This window comes from Trachurus japonicus, unplaced genomic scaffold, assembly GCF_045865225.1.
Source record: "Trachurus japonicus isolate A0001 unplaced genomic scaffold, Traja_1.0 AP029849.1".
NCBI classification, from domain to species: Eukaryota; Metazoa; Chordata; class Actinopteri; order Carangiformes; family Carangidae; genus Trachurus; species Trachurus japonicus.
In genome coordinates, this window is record NW_028219982.1 from 6,112 (window position 1) to 28,092 (window position 21,981).

The following is a 21,981-nucleotide window of genomic DNA, read 5'->3' on the forward strand; positions in this document are numbered from 1 at the left end:
TGGCCGTGGGATGGGGGCAACTAAAGGACCAATTCTTCTGCACAGCGTCTCAAAGGTGGCACGGGACATGCGAAAGTGTGACAGCCAAAGGTTAGGTGTGAAATGCTGGCCCACCACCACACTCCAAAAGTCCCTCTGAAGCCTCCTTTCCCACTCATAGGGCCGTCGGCGGCGGAGACGGTTCTCTCGCTGGGCCAGGGCATTAATTAAGGCAGCTTGCTGTCTTCTCCTCCTGACAGCCCCTCTAATGGCCAGGACCAACTGCGCCGAAAGATCGAGCACCACTTGAGTGATTGTAATTAATGACTGAAGTCCTCTCTCCATTGTAAAACATCAAAACACCACATCAAAACACCGGCAGGAAGACGACGGAATGCTTACAGGCTGGTTGCCATGCCAACCCGCGGAAAATCTCGCGTGACTTAGAAAACTCGCGCGAATTTGTAGTTTTCACCAAAGTCCGTTCTTTTGATGGAAACACACATGATTCGAATTTCTTTTAATGCGCATTGCCCAGTAATGCGAATCAGTTTTGGATGGAAACATGGCTACAGTTTCAGAGATTCTTTGCTATCTGAGTAGGTATAAAAGGAGAAGGACAGGATGGATATTCACCTCTCAACAACCTGCTTGTTTGTTTCTCCTCCTGTGTCAGATACCACTACAGGTAAGTGAACATTTGGAAATTTACCACCTATCAACTGAAATTCATACATAATAATGAATAGATTGTTCTCTTAAATAATTCAGGTTCAATCACTGAGGCCACTACACTGCTGCAAAAGACTAGACAGTCAGCTTGTTTTGTTGTCTTTCCACAGATGGCGTCACATTTTCAGGTGGTCTTCCTCCTCTGTTTCACTGGTGGACTGTTGATTGAAGGAACTGTGAGTAAAACTCTCTGATAACCAGTTACAATGAAAACAAACAGTGCTAAAGAACATGACCCTGACTTTACTTCCAGTTGCATTGTGTAGTGAACAGTGAGGTGAGAAAACCACTCACAGAATTAAATATCTGAAGGCTCTCAGGTTGGTGTGACTTTTGAGTTTCTTCAACAAATTCTAAGTAAAGTTGTGTCCGGGCGCATGACGTCAGTCTGATTTCCCATTTCTCCGACTTCCTATTTCTATATTTTTCCGTCCTTTAAGCCGGGTTCAGACTACACGATTTCAGGCCGATTCTGACATGATTTGGTCGTGGCCGACACATTTCCAGTGTCGTGCCCGATTATGAGCGTCGGGAACGACAAACTGACGTGTAGTGTGACATAACTGATGACCAGCGATTTTGCGTCTACGATGCTGTACGACACCCCGACGGAAAGTCTAGCATGTTAGAATGTTTTTTATTTCCTCGCCTAGTCTGACATCTCCTACGACATGAACCTTGATGTCGACCAATAGGATGACAGAGCGCTCTGACGCATTGTTTACACCCAGTGAACATGTGCTTCATGTGCGCAATATAAGTTAACGTTGAGGTTCACACATCCGTTAATATCCCCCACGTCCTCTATGAAGGTCAGACTGTCAGACTGTCCTCTTCACCAGACCCAGGAACGGCTCCACTGGCCACTATCACACACAGCGCTACAGTATCCATGATTGACAGTTTGTTGTGACGCCTCCCTGACAGCAATGAATCACGGGTCGTGATCGGTCATGAATGATGATTAGTCGGGGTGATACTTGTAGTGTTGCCAGTCTGCCGACCAAGACACGGCAAGAATATATGCCACTGTGGTCGTTTAGTCTGACATGGTGACCATCGTGAAAGACAAGAAAAGGGAGGAGTGCCTGCGCCAGGGGTGTGCCGTGCACGAAACTTGCAAAGTGCGCCTGGACACGCCCCGTTGGGACGGCGCACCTGCACCTAGACTGTGCCTGGTCTACGAAACTAGAGCCCCAGGTCTTTGAGTAGACCATGTCTTCCCTCAAATTAATACATGGAATATGTATATGTGTGTGATCACACTTTTACTATACTTTTAGTCAGAGCTTAATTTGGAAATCATAAGGTGCCGGAACGCAAAGTATATGACAGCTCAGGGATGTCGAGAAGGGCACAGGTCGTATACAGAAACCATGCTGAAAAAAACATGCAAATGCCCACTTGCCATGCTGTGGGACTTACAAGCCTCAATTTCAAATAATATCCATAAATGTTACGATGATAATTTACAATTATTTTAGGCTATACTCTGCACAGCACAGGCAAATGCCCACACCACCACAGGTGGGACTTTACAGTATACAGTCAACAATTAGTTTCTCAACAGGTTTAACTTGTAAAAAAAAAAGAAAAAAAAAAAGAGCTTATAATAAATCACGCAAATCTTCCATTAGAATTATTCAAAGATTGGCCTATTAATCTGATCAGTGCGTCAACTTCAACAGATCTCCGACTCTTTCAAATACGTGAAATCTTAATAAACAACTTGGAATTCTTGGAATTTGTTCTGTAAATTAATATATGCATATTGTTATTTTATTTTAAACATTTTGAAAACATTTTTTTATGAGAGGTAGCGGATCTGTCCAAATAAGTACCGAAACACAGGGAGGCCAAAATTAAGAGGTGCCGGATCTTGTTCCAGCAGGATCCGGTTCAAACTGCTTTTAGTAAAATATCTGAATCAAAGGAGCTGTTGCACCATACCATTATAGATAGATGTTTTATTAGGGGCCGGGCAGCATCAGCCGCCAGGACCCTATTCTTTTCCTCAATGTTCTTTCTTTCTTTCTTTCTTTCTTTCTTTCTTTCTTTCTTTCTTTCTTTCTTTCTTTCTTTCTTCTTCCTAGGAAGTCCTACTTCCCATGCATAATCAGTGAAAAAAACTTCACAAAATGTTCGACCCCATGCCAGATTGACTCAACTCCTAGGGGGGGCACAATAAGCGTTTACATTTAAAAACTTTTAAATTTCCTACCAAAGCAACGGTACATGCTACAGTTTTGAAACTTAACCAAAATGTAGCCCCAATACTGCTTAAACCTTTGTCCACTTAAACTCATTATAAATTATGAAGTCCATCACTCTGTTATTTTCAAAATCTGTAAAACTTATTAAACATATCTCCTCCCCCAATTTTTGCTCAATTGACACCACATTTGCTGGAGAGCATCTTCAGACTCATCCAATTCTTGCTAAATACATTTTCAATCTTCCTAAAAAAAAAAAAGTTTGGCAAATATCAGAATTTTATCTCAAAAACTGAATTTTTGAGAACATTTTAAATTCTGCTCTCATGGGAACAACTGCAGTCAACGTAAGAGTGGCACACCAATTTTTGATTTATCAAAAATTGAGCCTACTGTGCATGAAAATGTTTCACTGTAAACATATACCATCCAATTCTTGCTAAATACATTTCCAATCTGCTCTCATGGGAACAACTGGTGTGGCATTTTTAAACATCAGATTTTCTCTTATGATGCAAAACACTTCATCGTTAAAAACAAATCACCAACATTTCCATGCTGTCTAGATGCAATTTATGTATTATCAGATTTTTGTTTAGATAACAGTATTTCTGACATTTTGACAATTCTTGAAAACTGCATTCACAACTGCTGCCTTGCCGGTGACTGAGTCTATCTGAGAAGCCACACACCAGGCTACACTTTCAGAAAATTAGCTCAGTGAGTTAGGAAATGGTTCTTGTGGAGTTGTAGTAAAAAGCAACTGGACTTCTTTTCTTGCTTGACGACGTTTCACCCCTCATCCAAGAGGCTACCTGGGTTTCCGGCATTAGTCTCAGAACTCAAGAAGCCTCTTGGATGAGGGGTGAAACGTCTTCAAGCAAGAAAAGAAGTCCAGCTGCTTTTTACTACAACTCCACAAGAATAAGATGACCTGGATGACTGAGAACCTTCACGGACTTAGGAACTGGTTCTTTATGCCAAAGGTTGTGGGTTCAAGCCCCAGCAAGGATGAAGATGACATATCAAAATGACCGATGTCTTCAACTAGTAACACAAGACAATAGTCCTAGTTACATCACACATCTAAATTTCAAAACTTTGAAAATAAATTCATAACAGATCAACCATAGGGGAGAGTGGGGTCCACTTTTTGTATTCAGGATCACTACATCAAGACAATTATAGTTTTGTTGCTAACTAACACATCTGCATATATTTCAGGATGTTTTGCATCCCTACAAATTAACAGAATGAGTGTAAATATAACTGTTTCTAAAATATAGCATGTTAAAAAAAAAGTGGTCTTGTGACTCAATTTACCCCATTCATGGGGTAAGTTGACCATAGGAGTGGGGTAAATTGATCAACCCCCCCTTCTTTCCTTCCATCCATCTCCTGCCTCCCCCTTACTCCCACTTAATATTTCATCTGTCCAGGTTACAGGTGAACACAAACTGCAGGGACTTCCTGCTGAGCCACCAACTCATTGAGATTTGGGGAGTTTTGCAATTACATCGCATCTTGGGAATAATCCCAGAGATTTTTCTTTGAAAGTAAAGTTTGGCACACTATAAACAAAACATAATAAACACTACATAAACAACTTTTCCTGTTTATAGGAACATACTTACTGTAATCACAAACATACAGAATCCTGCTTTGCAACTTTCACTTTAAAATTACCTAATTTTGTCTATAAAAAAATTGCCATTACTGCGCAGCAGCTATAATTGTCATTTTCATTTCCACAACAACGAAATTGAAGTACATCTCCTGCACTGCAAATTTATAAAAACATTAAAAGACATAAAACACACACAAAAAGAAACAATATACTATCCATTACCTATTGCACCTACTATTCCCACATTCCCATATAGCAGCAAAAACACACAGCCTCACTCAGCATTGAGTGCAATTAGTGCTTTGTGGTAAAAGCCGTTCTTTAATCTGTTTGTTCTCAAAAAGACAGTGATCTGGGTGTGTTGTTTCCTTGAGGAATTTTTTTTTTTTTTTTGCTTTTGTGAGACAGCGGGAGCCATAAAGTTAAACCAAAGTGGGGAGAGTGCAGCCAATGATCTTTTGAGCAGTAGTTATGACCCACATCATTGTGTTATAAATATCTGGTACTTCTACAATGGTGCCAGAGACTATGTATGTTTGGTATAGACTCCAGAAAATAATTGAAATGATCGTATTTCACTGAAAATGAAAAATGTAAATGTGACAATGACTGCGTTTACATGCACTTCAGTACCCCGTTTTAATCAGGTCTTTTAAGTACCCCGTTTTTTGATCAAATTCGGGGTATGGTATTTACATGAACTTAAAGAAACCCGGTTATTCAGTATCCCTGTATACATGATAAATACAGTATCCCGGTTTCTGATTACTGCGTAGGCTATATGCGTGTTGTTTACAACAGGAAGCACAACTACCAGGAAATATGTAGGTCAGAAAATTTACAAATTAAAAATGCTGCCATGTTATATAACTTAATAAAAGAAAAGAAAATTTAATGCAGACTGATCGGTTCATTGTAAAACATGCATTCATTGATGTAAAAGTGGTGATTTCTGTACACATGTTAGGCGACAGAGCCTCCAGGCAGCACTGCTCTGTCCAATACACACATGAAGCTTCACTTTTCATTCAAACAAACTAATGCTACTGCCACAACTGTTAGATTTCATCAATGAGACCAACATTTATCTCCTAAAAAGAATTTAACCAGCCTGCGGTTAACCTCTAAAAGCCTCATTAACGATCGTTTTCTCCCCCGGGGTGACTGAGTAGTCTGGCCGGCCGAGCACGTCAGGAGACAGGGTTGCTGTCTCTGTGATGTCCCGGTCACAGCTCACACACGGGGAGCTTCACTCTTCCGAAAAACGTCGTAGCAAACTTGTACACAGCCGTCGTTTGGTTAAACGGGCCGCACATTGGGGATCTAAACAGTTACTTTCTAGCATGAAGACATATTAACACTTAAAGCAGAAGTAAGCGATCCGGTGGTTTTAGCTAACTTATCAACTTTATTTAAAGGAAAAGCCCCTTGAGGTGGATCACCTCGTTTTCAAGGGGGATCCTTAGCATCTCAACAATCAACACTGTTACAGACAGAAGCAAAACAGAGCCAAGACAAAAACGAAAGGACAATCAGAAGAAAGGAGACAGAGATAAAAAACATAAGGCAATGCACATACAAAACAACAACAAAGCACACGGGGAAAGGAGACGCATACATAACTTCTTGTCAGCCGATGGAGTTAGCAGCCCCCGCCCTCGTCATGGATCTATTGGTCCTCGTCACTACGTCACCACATTCACGCGCATCCCTTGGCTGCACACACAGCCCTTTATGCCGTTCTCTCTCCTCATTGGATAAAGCTTGTAGGATACAAGGAAGTATACAAGACGTTTTCTCCTGGGCTCAGAGCAGAGCAGAGTGACTGACAGACCCGTGTTTCAGACCAAACACTCTATGTAAGTGATTGCCGTCGGAAGATATAACTATTTAAGGGCGCTTTCACACCTAATAGTCGGTCCGGACTTAATAAAATTAAGTGAGTCGGACCTTTTGTTACATTGTTTCCATATAGTCCAGTAAAGTTCGCATTCACACTGCTATTATGCCAGCGGACTAAAGGATCTACCGACGTCATGACGTCATTACCCGCAAGGGCTGCGCCTGCTTATAATTGTCAGTGATTGGCTTGTGGATGAGCGTGCGTCTGACGTTAGCGCATAGAAAGTGCTCTGAAAAAAATAAAAATATGTGTAAAAAAAATTATATATTGCTGGAAAGCACGCTGTGGTTTGTAATCACGGTGCGGTGAAGAGTGAGTTTAGAGCTGATGAAAGGAGAGAAAAAAGAGGGTCGTGCCGTGGTGAAAATGCTCTCATTGATGAGAGCGGCAGCGATCAGCGATCAGCTGTAACTGTGTAGTGGAGGACACACACACAGTGCTCACACGCGCGATCCTCCTGTCAGATGCGGCTGCATCTCTCCAGGTCTCTTGTGTGTGTGTGAGTGTGAGAGAAATAAAAGCTCTGACTTGCTAGGGCAGACGTTGTTTGGTGTCACCCGCTGATAAATATCCGTCTTTTTCAGACTTTTTTCGGCGGAAAAAAAATATATTCGGGTCAATGTATAAAAAAATAGGCATTATAAAAAAATGCATGTATCATTTGGGGATTTATATTAAACACTCTACTGTTTAATTCCATGTAAACGTTTATAAGTGTAGCCTACACTGACACACCCATCCCTCTGACCAAATCTGGATATAATATGATCTCCTCCTCTCCCCAAGTGTTGCTGCGGCTTATCTTTCCTTTTTTTCTGTTTATTTACTTTTTTCGGCACGAGCGAATCTGACGTGACTTCCTGTATTTGGTCTGATAGTTCAAACCTTCCTGCTGAAATTCTGAAATGCTTTCACACTACGCAGCGTCGGACCTTGGTCCGGGACAGTCCGGACCGAGACCACCTCCTGAGGCTGGACCAAAGACTCGGTCTTTAGTCCGGACCGTGGTCCGGGGGAGCTTTCACACCTGTCAATTTGATCCGAACTATGGTGTGAAAGCCCCCTAAGACTGAACACAAAAATTCCGCTTACTTCTGCTTTAATAGTCTCCTTGTTGCTCCAGAAATGCGCTCTTGTTGTCGCCGCCATTTTGTTACGTAACGTATCTATGGTAATGGTTACGTCAGCTGGCTGAGCGGCTTTCAGATATCGAGGTACTGTGTTTACATGCTCCAGTATCCTGGTTTCTTTCGGAGTTCTCCAGGCAGCAAAATCGGGTTTCTCAAAATCGGGATATGAGCTTATCCCGGTTTCTGGAATCGGGAAATGGTGTTTACATGCACGAACACAAAAACGGAACAAAAATTTATATTTCCATATTCTTTTTCCGTTAGCCCTACATTAATGGTGCCTGAATGCAAAAGAAGCATTGCACAACCGCTCATCGCTCACCGCTCACAACAGCTCCTAAACCAGATTCATTTCATTTCATTTAGAAAAGCACTGAAACTGATCCTGTTGCTTCTCCTGAAGAAATTGGTCTCAGCCCATTATAGAGGGACTGCTGGCAGTGATATTTACAATCTGCTCTCTATGTTCTCAGACGTCCACCTCCAATCAAGTCAATGTAGGCCTACCAGTTTTGTAGCTGCTTTTTCTACACTGGAGGACTTCGGGTGGATTTACTTTGTGCATTTTGTTCATATTATTCATCACTTGTATGTTTACATTGTTTGTGTTATGTGCTTAATGTGTGATGTTAACTCTGATGTTGGGGTTTCCTGAAGAGACACAACAGACACTGGGCCACATTTGGCACAGAGCTCAAGGCCGTCAGAAACATCATCATACTGTACATAGCCTACAGACTCTACTCTTGGGCAAGTGCTCAATGATGTTACTGTAACTGATCAGGTTTCCCGTAGAGACACAACAGACACACAGCAGTTACTCCCAGCCATGTAAAGTGGACTAGAGGCAGAGTGCAAGTGCACTGGGACAAGTAACTACATGTAGACTATCACTCTACTTTACAGGTGCTCTGTCAATTAATGAGAGTTTATTTTCAATCCACCATAATTATCTTTGGAACACTTGTCTGTTCTGTGTATATGTGTATGTGTGTTTTGTTTTGTAAAGTATTGAATTGAATTGAATTGAATATCTAACTATCTAATACAACTGTGTTTCAGGTCCTGACTGTCCTCCTGGTTGGACTGTGTTTGGCTCTCGCTGTTTCATGTACCGAGCCAATGTCAAGGATTTTGCTGAGGCAGAGGTATTAGAACAATATGATCACAGCGCCTCTGTTGTGGTTTTAAAACTGTTGACATCACGACAACTACTATGTCACTGGTTTACACCATAAAGCAGTTTGTGAACAGTTTTCTTCTGTTGTTGGTTTTGTTGCCAGCACCAGATCTAGGGTTACACAAGCCAGTAAGTACTGTCTTAGCATGGCAGCGTGAAGGGTCTGGGGTAGAGGTCTTCGGAAAAAACGGACAACCCAAAAACCCGAGGTTCCGACCCGACCTGGCTCAAGTTTTGGGTCCATTCACAAGAAGTGACTCCGGGGCCGGGTCGGAACCGGTGGAGTTTGTCTCTTATTATATTATTATTTGGCTCTTATTGTTTGTATTCAAAGGTGACAGTTCAAGCAAAAGTTAGAGCCTAGGTCAGGACTCGGGGCAGTTAAAAAGTTTGTTTATTAACGTCACGTTATGGTTAATGGTTCAAAATGGTTAAACAATCGAGTTGCCGTAGCATGTTGTTACCGCGGTAACGTTACGCTCTGCAAAGCACAATGGAAACTCCAAAATTATAACGTTAATTAAACAAGAAGAAATGACCGGTGGATTAGCGTTAGCAATGGCTAAGAAGAAGGATTACAGTACATGACCATCTAAACAAGAAAATGACGACGTGGATTTATTTCTGTTTACATCACGTTATGGCCGGGGGGGGGGGGGCTGGCAGCGGCTGCAGCCAGAGAAGACTACGTTTAGATAAGAAACAGAAAGTAGTAGCTAATAAAAACAAGTCTTATTTAACGCTAGACAACTTGTATTAAATCATAAAGCAACTCGGGCATTTCGGGTCCACGGGTTTTTAAGGGTTCGGTTTGGGTTCGGAACTCATATTTACAATAATAGCTCGGGGCCAGTTGGCTCCGGGTCCAATTTTCACGGGTCCATTTGGGTTCGGGTCCGTCAAATTGGACCCGTGAAGACCTCTAGTCTAGGGCTCAACAGCATGGATGTATTATAGGAATTATAATTTTATATAATATATGTATTTATCATAAGTTCCTCTAATACATCCATGCCCCACAGCTGCCCAGCTCTCCTTGTGCAATAGCACCATCTACTGACATAAATGTGTATTGCATTAATACAAAACAATGTTAGAATGGTTCAAGTATTTAACAGGGGGGCTGTTTACATTAAGACACCATACGTAGCCTTTTCTAACCCACTACAGTATCATTGTTTTCTGCTGGTTGGAAGGTGATGCCTGTGTGTTTGCTGTTTAGACCCAGGTTGTATTTCTCTCATTTCATTATCTTGGTCATCAGGTCACCTGCATCAGTCTTGGTGGGAACTTAGCCTCCATCCACAGCGCTGAGGAACACAAGTTTGTCAGGGACCTGATTCGGAAAAAAAAGTGTGGCTCTGATAAAATGACCTGGATTGGAGCCCATGACAGCATAAGGGTGAGACATTTAAAGACAAAGGATCTGATGTGCCCTGTGCTTAAAGGGATAGTTCACCCTAGAATGATATTTCGCTCATTATCTACTCACCCTCATGTTGACTAAGGGCTGGAAGAAGTTTGAGATTCCTCCGTGGCTTCTCTGAGTTACAGGGGGTCTCGGCATAGCAGTGCATGTCCATATAACGGTTGCAAAGGGACACCGGAGCTCTTCGTAAAAAAACACACACAAAAAAACATCCAAACATCCAAATTGCGTAATTGTCCCGAAAAAAAAAAAAAGTCTATATTTTAAGCTTGTTTGTAGCGGAAGCTTCTCGAAGCTCCTCTTCCTGGTCCGTCCAAATCTCGCGTGATTTGCGCCGGCGTCAGCATGCGTCAGTGCGGTTACTGCGAATCACGCGAGATTTGGACGGACCAGGAAGAGGAGCTTCGAGAAGCTTCCGCTACAAACAAGCTTAAAATATAGACTTATTTAATTTTTTTCGGGACAATTACGCAATTTGGGGCTTCAGCACAAGACGGACATTACATACGAGCATCATGGAGGTATTTGGATGTTTTTTTGTGTGTGTTTTTTTACGAAGAGCTCTGGTGTCCCTTTGCAACCGTTATATGGACATGCACTGCTATGCCGAGACCCCCTGTAACTCAGAGAAGCCACGGAGGAATCTGAAACTTCTTCCAGCCCTTAGTCAACATGAGGGTGAGTAGATAATGAGCGAAATATCATTCTAGGGTGAACTATCCCTTTAACACTAGAACGGTCATGGGGGTCATTTTAACCTGTGCTTTCTCTTCCAGGACTCTACATGGATGTGGACTGATGGCTCACAGTTTGACTACAAGGCCTGGGGTAAAGGAGAACCCAACAACTATAAAGGACGACCAGAAAACTGTGCAGAGACTAATTTCGGAGGTATTTATGATTTCTTGACCTCTCACTTGACTGGAGGCTCTTAACTGTCCGTGTGTGTTGTAACAGTTCGTTTGTGAGTGGTGGTGTGAGCAGAAAAAAAAGGAACGTCCACAAAATAGTTTACTTGGGACTTCACGACTGTTTCTTCTTCATTGAGCAAAACACCACGTCATATCATACATGACAACGCTGTCTCACGTTACTCACTGTTAGAGCTGAGTTGATAATCAAAGAAAAAGAGAAATACGGGAGCTCAATAATGTCGTCCACTCATCGTGCACTCGCCTCTCAACTGACCAAAACAAAGGCACCGCTCAGTGACGTCCTGGCGCCGTTACATTCACATTGTTAAAGGTGTGTCTGACCATTGTGACTACTCAGACACACCTGGATTAATCAGTTGGTCCAATAATGTAAGACAGGAAATGAAGAACCTGCCTTAAATCCAGGAAGTGGTGGAGCTGTGCATAGAGCCCATAGTCGAGGCGGCAAGAGATGAAGGCGTGGATAAGGGATTCAGCAGCAGGGTGGGAGAGGCAGTGTCTAATTTTGGCGATGCGGCGGAGGTGGAAGTAGGAGGTCTTGACAATGGAGCTTACATGGGGATGCAGAGTGGGGTCCAGGTTAACGCCAAGATTGCATGCCAGGGGAGAGGAAGCGTTGAGTTTTGTTGAGAGTGGATTTGGTGCCTATGAGGAGGAGCTCTGTTTTATCACTGTTGAGTTTGAGTAAGTTGTGGGTCAGCCATGTTGTTATTGTAGAGTTTCGATGTGGGTGAGCGGAGGGTTTTGGGTGGGTTTGGTGCTGATGTAGATCAGGGTGTCATCAGTGTAACAGTGGAAGTCCAGGTTGAGTTTGCGGATGATGTGACCAAGGGGGAAGAGGTAGCGGGTGAAAAAGAGGGGGCCGAGGACTGAGCCCTGAGGGACCCCCTGCGTAAGAGGAGAGAGGGTGGATGTGTGGCCAGAGAGGGAGACAAACTGTTGCCTGTCGGTGAGGTAGGAGGTGGGCCAGTCAAGTGAAGTTAACAGTTAAATATACATTTAGTTGTCATGGCCCGTCATTATCGCCACCTCTTCTACTTCATAATCGGGTTGGAAGTAGGTGTACAAAATGAATCTTACAGGTTACCGTTACTTTGTAAACCTCCTTGGGTGTTTCGATCCCCAGGACGATTTATCAATAAACAATGCCAATGAAGCTACTATAACTTAACAAAAGAAGCAAGAGAAATTTAAATCTGGGGGAAGATTGACAGCCCTAACTGTAGTCTGATGTGATTGGAGGGAAATTCAAATTGACCAGTAGTCCACATAACTTAAAATGATATGATAGTAAATGCCAAATATAATGAAATCATATGATATAAATGGCTTCAGCTTACACCCCATCCTCCACTTAAAGGGATAGTTCACCCAAAATTGAAATTTCACTCATTATCTACTCACCCTCATGTCGACTAAGGGCTGGGAGAAGTTTCAGAGTTATCCGTGGATTAGCTCACTGCGATAGACAATAGTCTTTAGTCCCAGACGTTGTGGGTTCAAGCCTCAACCGGTGCAAAATCAACAACAAATATCCCAGACCCGACCCATCACTATAATTCTTATGTTTATATTTGAAGGGCCTGCAATGTCATCATGAGGCGTACAAGAAAAGGTGGTACAATATCCAAGGAGAATCTGTGGATAAGGGCTGGTGGCGAACATCACATAGTTAGGGAATTATTAGATTTGCAAATAACAAAAAGGGAAACATCTTGGAATTCTGAAATATGGCCAGAGCTTTGCATTCGTTTGTTTTCCGTTAACCAAGAGGGGTTAAAGAAAGGGCTATACTGTATGTTGTATGGCGTCAAGACAGACCAGGGGTTAGGACTGCAACCAAACAATTGATGTCACAAGTTATTGTGCAAGTTGGTGCAACCAAAGAACTGACGTCACAAGCTAATGTGCAAGTTGGTACAACCAAAGAACTGATGTCACAAGCTAATGTGCAAGCTGAAGACCAAGTTTGTTCCAGTAAATCGGTGCATACATCCACCACAGAAACAGGCACTGAAAATTCAAATGAAGAGAGGAGTGGTGAGAGTGCCATTCATATGTGTGATACCGACCTCAGTGGAGGAAACGATAATGTTGAGGAATCAACTTCAGATACTGCAACAGCTGCAGATACAGTCGATGGAAACTTGGATGAAGTGAAGAGTGTATAAAGTGCCGCCCTTGAGAATGATTCTTGCCTAGGTGGATGTCAGCTCAGTAAAGTGAAGAAGCACTTTAAAAAGGGAAAAACATCACCTGTAAAAAAAGATACAAAATACAAGTGAAAAACAAAAGTACAGACCTACAAAACCTGGACCAAAAACATTTAAAATACACATTAAGAGGGACAAATGGGACAACATCAAGCCAAGGCACGGATTATAATCAAGGAGGTAATTGCAATCGCCCTGCTAACTATTAGGCCTAGTCCAATCAGCATTTCCAATACTTTGCCTAAACACTTTAAATATCAGCCCATTCGTCCATTGGGACGATGGAGTAGGGTCCACAAAACCTTTAAGCCCCAGGGCCTACCATTAGGTTAAGGCGGCCCTGCCCATACCACCGTTCAAATCCTCCTGACATGATGAATGAAAGCGGAGACAGCAAACTGAAGCAAAAGCCCAATTGGTCTCAGGACCAATTATTACTGTTGGCCCAGTTTGTGCTGGAGAGGAGGGGAATTATAAAGGGAAATTTGGCTCGGGAGTGACAAGCAAGAAGAAGCGGGAGACTTGGGAAGAAATATGCCTCAATAGTAATGCTTCGTTCCCTGCAGTGTGTCGCTCAACTGATGAGTGCGAGAAGAGGTGGTATGCGCTGCAATCACAGTGTAGATTGGAGAGTGCAGACTTTAAATGAGCTGTCGCGGCTACAGGTAAATCCATTATTAAAGTTGCTTGTGTAGGACTTGAAAAGAGAGCTAATATGACTTTCCTGTGAACGTTAAAGATGTGCTGTATTAAGATCAGTGTTGCCAGGTGTACGGTAATTATCGTATTTGTACGATAATTTGGCCCTCTGTACGATGTACGATCAATAATCCTAAAAAAGGCCAAAAATACTATAATTTGACCATTCAGTGAATGTGTGGTTGTAATCGGTTGTAATCAGCCTGTCGCAACTGTCTGTCAGATTTTTTTTTGTGAACCCTGAAGGCATCTCTTTCCATGTGACAAATTTCAAGCCAATCGTGCTTTTCTAAATGTGAGCTTGCCTCAGAACAACGGCAACGATTGGCTGAATAGTCCGCTGCGCCCGCCCCAGGAAAAAAAAAAAGAAAGAAAGAAAAGAAGAAGAAGCAGAGACGGCTCGGCCCGGTCTGGAGAAGCGCGGAAAAGAAAATGAAAGAACCTGGAGGAGGAGGAGGAGGAGGAGGAGGAGAAGAAGGAGAAGGAGGAGGAGGAGGAGGAGGAGGAGGAGAGGCTAAGAAAACGGCGGGGCAGAGTCGAAGTAAGCAGCATCGCCTACAAATTTACAGAAAAGAGTGGGAGAGTCAATTTGCCGGGTGGTTGAGACCTGTTGCAGGCTCGGAAGGCAAAGCTTTTTGTCGGTGCTGCAAGACAGAGCTGGTGGCCGAAATAACTGTATTAAAAAACCACAGCAAATCAAAAAAACACAAAGAGAAAGAAAAGATATTAGCTCCAACACAAAAATCCATAAAACAATGCCTGCAAAGAACATCTGAAAAGGAGAAGCTGGAAACAGCGGTAAAGACTGCTGAGGTCAAGCTGGCGGGGTTTTTAGCAGAGCACAACATCGCAATGAGGGCCACAGACCATCTGGTGGATGTTATCAAGGACATATTTAGTGACTCAAAAACTGCACAAAACATGTCACTTGGCCGCACAAAGGCAACTGCCATAGCAAAGCATGTTATTGGTGACTGCTATTTTGAGAGTCTGTCTGAAATCCTGATGAGAAAAAAAATCAGCATCCTCATTGATGAATCAACTGACATTGGAAATGTCAAAACGCTCTGTGTTGTGGTTCGTTTTTTTGATGAGGGTACAAACAGGGTTCAGACCCGCTTTTGGAAGCTGGTGCAGATCTTTTCAGAAGAAAACAGACATCTTGTCAGAGAAGGAGCCACTGCAGAAAGGCTGTATGAAGAAATGATGAAATCATTCACAGAGGCAGGCGTCCCACTTCAAAACATTGTGGGGTTTGGGTCGGATGGCTGTAATACCATGATGGGACGACACAACTCTGTCTCCAGTCGTCTAAGAAACGATTTGCCAGGAATCACCATACATCGCTGCATCTGTCACTCCTTACACCTGTGTGCCAGTGAGGCGTGCAAGCAGCTTCCTCACCAGTGTGAAGATTTAGCCAGAGACATTTATGGATATTTTAAAAACAGTGCTAAACGTGTGGCTGAACTTCGTGAATTTCAGAATTTTTGCCATGTTGAACCCCACAAAATACTGAAGCCCTCCCAGACACGATGGCTGTCACTGACTGAAGTTGTCAAAAGGATATCTGCCCAGTGGGAAGCCCTCAGCCTTTTTTTCACTGACCAGTGGATTGATGCCAGATTGAATGCTGCTGAGAATATTTATCATGCACTCAATGATGAGTCTCTCCGGCTGTATTACCACTTTCTGGAGTGGGCTCTGCCCAAATTCACAGACCTCAATCAATATTTCCAGAGTGAAGGCGTGGTTATTACATCACTGAGGAGCAAGATGTGTGAGACCTACAAAGATCTCCTACTGACCTTCATGCAACGAGACTATGTTTTACACACAGCCCTGAGTCAGATCAGTTTCAATGATGACTCAAAGTTTTTACCACTCAACACAATGTACCTGGGTGTAAAAGTGATGCAGAAAGTCCAGCAGTCCAAATTCACACCAGCCACCCTGACAGATTTCTATATGCGCTGTCAAAAATTTCTCCGGGTTGCCTGTGGAGAAATTAAGAAACGCTTTGACTTTGATGATGCCCTCTTGGTCCACATTGCATGCCTGTCCCCTGCCACAGCGACCGATGCAAGAGCACGAGCTGAGTATCCCTCTCTGTTTCCACTCATGAGACTATTGCCACGTCTGATTGACTCAACAGATGCTGACCGTCTCCAAGCCATCGATGACCAGTGGAGGAGATTGCCTCTCGTGAGCCTTAATGAAGACACTAAAACAATGACTGTGGATGAGTTCTGGCACCATCTCTCCACTTCGGAGGACTTTGGGGCAAGAAGGGTGTTCAGGGAACTCGGAGAGTTTGCCCTTGATGCACTAGTGGTTCCTCATTCAAATGCATCCTGTGAACGTGTATTTTCAAAGGTAAATCTAATCAAAACAAAACCACGAAACCGACTTATCACAGGCACCCTTAACTCATTGGCTGCCATTGACGTCTATAGACGTCAATCTAATTACAACCGTTCACTGCCATTGACGTCGACAGACGTCAATTGCGTTTTTCAACGGGAAGGGCTGGAGGACGGTCTGGCGGAGCTTGTCCATCAATATCAGGCTTGTAAACTAGTGTAATGACGTGTAGGTGCCCTGTAGGCCCTGTAGGGGGCAGCAGTGCCCTCTTTGGATGAGAGATCAGCATTGATTATGAGAAGAAGAAGCGAGATGACAAGAGATATGCTAAAGAAACTTATGCACGGAGCCTATGTGTTCCGCACGTCGGCACATTATGTACCGTGTGTGTCGCGGTAGTTCGGAGAGGAAGAGGGTCGCGATCGTGAGAAAATGACGGAGATCATTGAAAAAGACACCGACGCTGGACACCGGCGATCAAGCCGGGCCGAGTGGTGAGAATCAGCAGCTGACGGTGCGTCACCACAGACCAGAGCCCAGCTCAACTGACGGCTCGGTGGACGTGACCCGAGCGATTCCGTCCGGATCAACCAGGAGCAGCAGAGACTCGTCCCCACGCTCCAGAAAGACATGAAGGTAATAATATAATACATCAATGGTAAAAATAATAAAATAAACTAACTTGCTAGCGAGCTAACTTTTACTGCTTAGAGAAGGGCGGATCGCTTTGATTGGAAAGGTTAAAAAAAAAAAAAAACTCCACATCACACTTGACTACATCTATAAGAGATGTATTTTTATGGTAATTCTATATATTTCTATAATTTACAGGTGGTGGATCGAGCAGTGGTCGACCATGGGGCAGAGGTCATGTGACAGCTACAAACGTACAAAAAAGTTAATGCATTTTTACTGATATTTGTAAATAAATTATTATTTTGCCATCAAAAGTCCTTTCTCAGTGTTGTTTTTGTTGTTTTATAGAAGGAGAACACTGTTCAGATGTGTGAGGTGTCACTAAAGCAAAAAATATCAACGTCAAAGTCACTGTTCTGCTTGACATGTTTCTTTCCACAAAAAGCTTGTTTTCTCAGTGTTTTGGTCAAAAACTGCTGTTTTTGGCGAAACCAGCCTACGTTCTACTGCTGTTTACAAAAGAACGGAAAAAGGTAGAAACAAACTTTTTTTTCCTATTGAACAAAGAGAGTCTACTCTTTCTCTTGGTAGTTTCGGTGTTTATATAGTCATAGAACACAATATTCTGTGGGTCTTATAAGATCGTTCAAAATGCTCTAAAACGGCTGGCAGTATGGGGCTCTCTGCTCTGAAAATGGCTGGCAGCCAATGAGTTAATGGGCTCATGCACACATCAGAGTGTGTGAAGATGGCAGGTGGATGTGCCAGTTTTAAGCCAACAACCACAATGCTGCGGTCCATGACAACATCAAATCTATACAGGAAAAGGACTGCCCCCACCCAGCAGGATGCAGCAGACTCGGACAGTGACTCAGAGCTGGAGATTGACCTTTAAGGTAAGCATAATTAATTATTTAATTAGCCTAGCTGATGGCCTAAACTGTTTCATGCACATTATGAACAGAGTTCTAGTCATCTATCATAAATGTAATATGTAATTAATCTAAACAATAGTCTCCTCTCGCTCTTCTCCATTTCATTCAGAAAACTGCCAAAGACGGAGACTGACACAGACTGGACAGACAACTCAGGAAAAAAACATGTACCCCTTGGAGTGTTGTTTCTTTTTTTTTTTACTATTAATTTGTTATCTTGGTTACCTCTTTTCCAGGTTATTATATAGCCAGGTTATGCACTTTATTTTATTTATTTTTTCCACAATATCTTTATTTGAGTTTTAACACTAGAACGGCCATGGCGGTCATTTTGACCGTTTTGATATTTATATGTGCAATAACTTTGTTGAAAAAAAACATACAATCCTGCTGGTACCTGACTTTTCCTAAAAGTGTCTGTATTTTAATTCAAAATGTTTTTTAAATAAATCACACAAAAGGCAAAGAAAATATGGTCACTTTTACCTATTTCGGCCATATGCGGTCATTCTGACCGCACGGATTTCCCCGCGATTAATGTTACAATTTTGGTTGCTCAGCAACTAGCCTACCATTGTTTATGTCAAGTGCGGTCTCGAGTGATTGTATTTATCAACATTGGAGTGACTTCAGACAATGGCTGCAAATAAAGAGAAGAGAAATATGACGGCTGCATGACGCACCAGGTGAGCTCCGCTGTCCTGTCCTGATCACCAGCTGAGCTGCATAATGTCCCACTGATAGATTCTGTCCTGTATAGGGCTGTAAAGTCGACTGGTCGATATTTCTGGGTCATCTTCATCTTCCTCATATCACATGCTCTCCTCACTGTGCTGTCGGACCCATACATGTATGTCTATGGTCGGACCTGGCTCTGTCTCCGTTGCGCACGCTATAGCGCTTCATGTCAGAGCATTTTCACGTTGTGTGCTCCAGTCCGTCCGGTTCCGACCGGATCACGGACACGGAGCACGGAGCAGAGACCCATTAGGTCCGACAGTGCAAGGCTGTCCCTCTCTGAGGCAGAGGATCAAGTCTGCGTCACTCCCGTCAGTCTTCACAGACAGTCCGCAGACTTGAAAGAGTTTCTGATCATATCGTTGTCAGTTCGTTCCAGGCGACAGAGTTTGTTCTTTGTTGTAATGTGAATTAGTTTAAGTTAGGCCTATTACCTTTTTGAAATATATGTGTTGGTGTTATGTTGTTTAAAAAATATATCACAACACAATAAATTAATTAATTTTTCAACTTAGTATTTTTTGTGAGAGATGACAAGGTTTTGAATCAAACGGTCATTTTGACCGCTTATGGCCGTTCTAGTAGGTTTGGAATTCTGGCACTTCTAGTGTTAAGCAGCATAACAAAGAGAAATACAGTCTTTGACATTCCTGCAACATGTCAACATATGTTAGCTGCCTTACTATGTTCAGAACAGAACATAAAACAAAAAATCACATAGAATTGCACTTTATTTTAAGTTAGAACCTGGTGCAGGCACTTTTAAGTTTTCATAAGTGCAGTTTTTGTTTATTTTATGAATTGTTGTCATTTTGAGGACGGGGTCATTCCTATGTTCCCACGGCCCTATGTTCCCTCATTTCTAACTTTTGTTGTCACTGAAAATTAGGCCCTATGTTCCCTCAGCCCTTTGGTCCCACCATTGGTTGGGTTTAGGCAATGAAGAAAGGAGTTGGTTAAGTTTAGTAAAAAGACCAGGTAGAGGCTAGACAGGCCAGATAGGTAGAGTCCAGGTAGGTAGAGAGAGTCCAGAGGGAACATAGGGCTGAGGGAACATAAGTATGGCGTCATACTTATGTCATATGTTGAGCGAGCGATAAAACATACACAGGCGCAAATTATCTTATATCACACGCGCAGAGTTAACTGCCGCGTGCACTTTTTTAGTCGTCGCCCGTACAAATTCAACAACCGAGAGCGTGCAGGCAGGTGCGAGCGAGTAAAAATACACATCAAGAGCTAAAAAATGCATCTTGATGTGTAGTAGGAGCCCCAGGAGGGGTTCACGTGCACCCCCCTTATTTTTTTTTCTAGTCTGGATTTTTTGCATCCTTGGAACCTCTAAAATAGAGATTTGGGTGATCCCCGGAACAAAACCTGTCCAAAATGTGTTTTTTGCAATGTTTTAGTACCCCTATGATACCTGTGGAATTGTTGCCAGGAATGCCAGTCAGACTGTCTTTCAAAGACTGTAGCACGCTCAAATTTCGAGCGAGCCCAAAGATAGAGATATCAATGTATTCGGGACAACCTCAGGTTTCCAGTGTGACCAAGTTTGTTAAGCTACCTTGTCAGAAAGGGAGCTAAAAACCTAATGATTTAAAGTCAGATGAAAATTTTGTGAGGGAAAAACAGCCATCTACATGTTTTCAAATGGTCCCTTGACCTGTCACCTAGATGTATGTCAATGGAAATGGGTTATATGGGTACCTACAGGCCTCCCCTATCCAGACATACCTAATTTGTGTGAATCTAATGCAGTTTTGGGGGAGAACCATGCAGTAATTTGCATGCAGTAGCCTACAAATATGTCATTTCCGCCTATATACAAAATGGTGTATTTGACTATTTCTGCACACTGGGTGTTCATAAACAGTCACAAAATTGCATGAATTCGGTATGACTGGATAGCTGAGATGCTTGTGCATCCAATCAGCCTATTCAATTGTGATTTTAGTCCATAAAGTAGTGTATTGGCACAAATGGTGCTTATTGCTTATCATGAGCAATAATTCAATCACTCTTTGAAATTAACATTGGAGGATTTATTCACGTGTGCTAAACAGTAATTTCACCAAATGTAGCCATTTAGTAACTATGTATGAAATGCAATAACTTATGGTCATAGGAGCAAGAAACATTGCAAACATTAACTACTGTAGGAACCAGGGACATGTCCCCTATAGAATTCCTCTAGATGAAGCTTGATTTCAGTAGTTCTCTTCATCATCATAAATTTTTGCTTCAATGGTCTCATCTTGCTCTTCTTCCTCTTCTTCACTATCTGCCTCCTGTGTGAGTATGTCAACCAGAGATGGGCATTATGGGTCTAGCAGTCCACACTACTCCACAGTACTCCATAGTACTCCATCTTCATTCTTCTCTCATCCCTGGTGAAAATCATTTTGTAATATATGTTCTTGTTATACATAAAAAAGCAAACACAGTTAACAATATAATATTATTTACCAGATGTAGGTCATTTAGGCTGCTCAGAGATGGGCGTAGCTGCCTGTTTGTAACCTGCCACTCCAAAAGAAAGTTAATGCAGTGCATGTGAAGATGATACACAAGAAGCTAAGTTTGAAGTGGACCTTAGACACCTCCCACCATCACAATGCTGTCGCCATCCACCACAGTGCTGTCTCTCCACCCACATTGATCGCTGCAACCATAGAGTTGCAGGTTACAAGCGGGCAGCTACCTTTGACTGCTGGACCGATAATGCCTCCATCTCTGGTTGACATATTCACACAGGAGGCAGATAGCGAAGAAGAGGAAGAACAACAAGATGAGACCATTGAAGCAGAGACTTTTGATGATAAAGAGGAATACTAAAATCAAGCTTCCTCTGCAAGAGGAATTATGTATGGGACATGTCCCTGCAGTTCCTACAGTAGTTTATGTTTGCAATTTTTCTTCCTCCTATACCATTAGTTATTGCATTTCATACATGAGCTCTTGAGGATATTATTGTGTTAAGTTACTGTGTGTTTAGAGTAATGACTGTTCAGGGGAAGGAACTGTTCATGATTTGTCCTGGACCTGATGGACCTGTACCTGCTCCCAGAGGGCAGCATGCTGAACAGGTGATGGTTTGGATGGGAGTGATCACTGAGAATTGCTGTAGCTCTGGAGAGGCAACAGAGCTAGCAATATAGTCCAGGGCGGGAGGTGGACAGCTGATCACTTCTTCTGCAGACCTTATCACTCTCTGCAGTCTCTTCCTGTCAGTCACAGTGCAGCCAGCATACCATACAGATGGCAT

At 42.7% G+C, this 21,981-nt stretch overlaps 1 protein-coding gene and 1 long non-coding RNA gene across 2 annotated transcripts; both read left to right on the forward strand.

Annotated features, from left to right (window-relative positions):
- The first annotated feature begins 622 nt into the window (after positions 1–622).
- Positions 623–8,096, forward strand: LOC146960901 (uncharacterized). Its single transcript, XR_015035347.1, has 3 exons — positions 623–667; positions 822–887; positions 8,058–8,096. It is a non-coding gene; the product is annotated as an uncharacterized LOC146960901 (long non-coding RNA).
- Positions 8,097–8,565: 469 nt separating this feature from the next.
- LOC146960902 (galactose-specific lectin nattectin-like) lies at positions 8,566–11,128 on the forward strand. Its single transcript, XM_085771954.1, has 4 exons — positions 8,566–8,569; positions 8,647–8,732; positions 10,029–10,166; positions 10,970–11,128. Exons 1-4 carry the CDS (start codon positions 8,566–8,568, stop codon positions 11,126–11,128), a joined length of 387 nt encoding a protein of 128 aa, XP_085628080.1.
- The last annotated feature ends 10,853 nt before the right edge of the window (positions 11,129–21,981 follow it).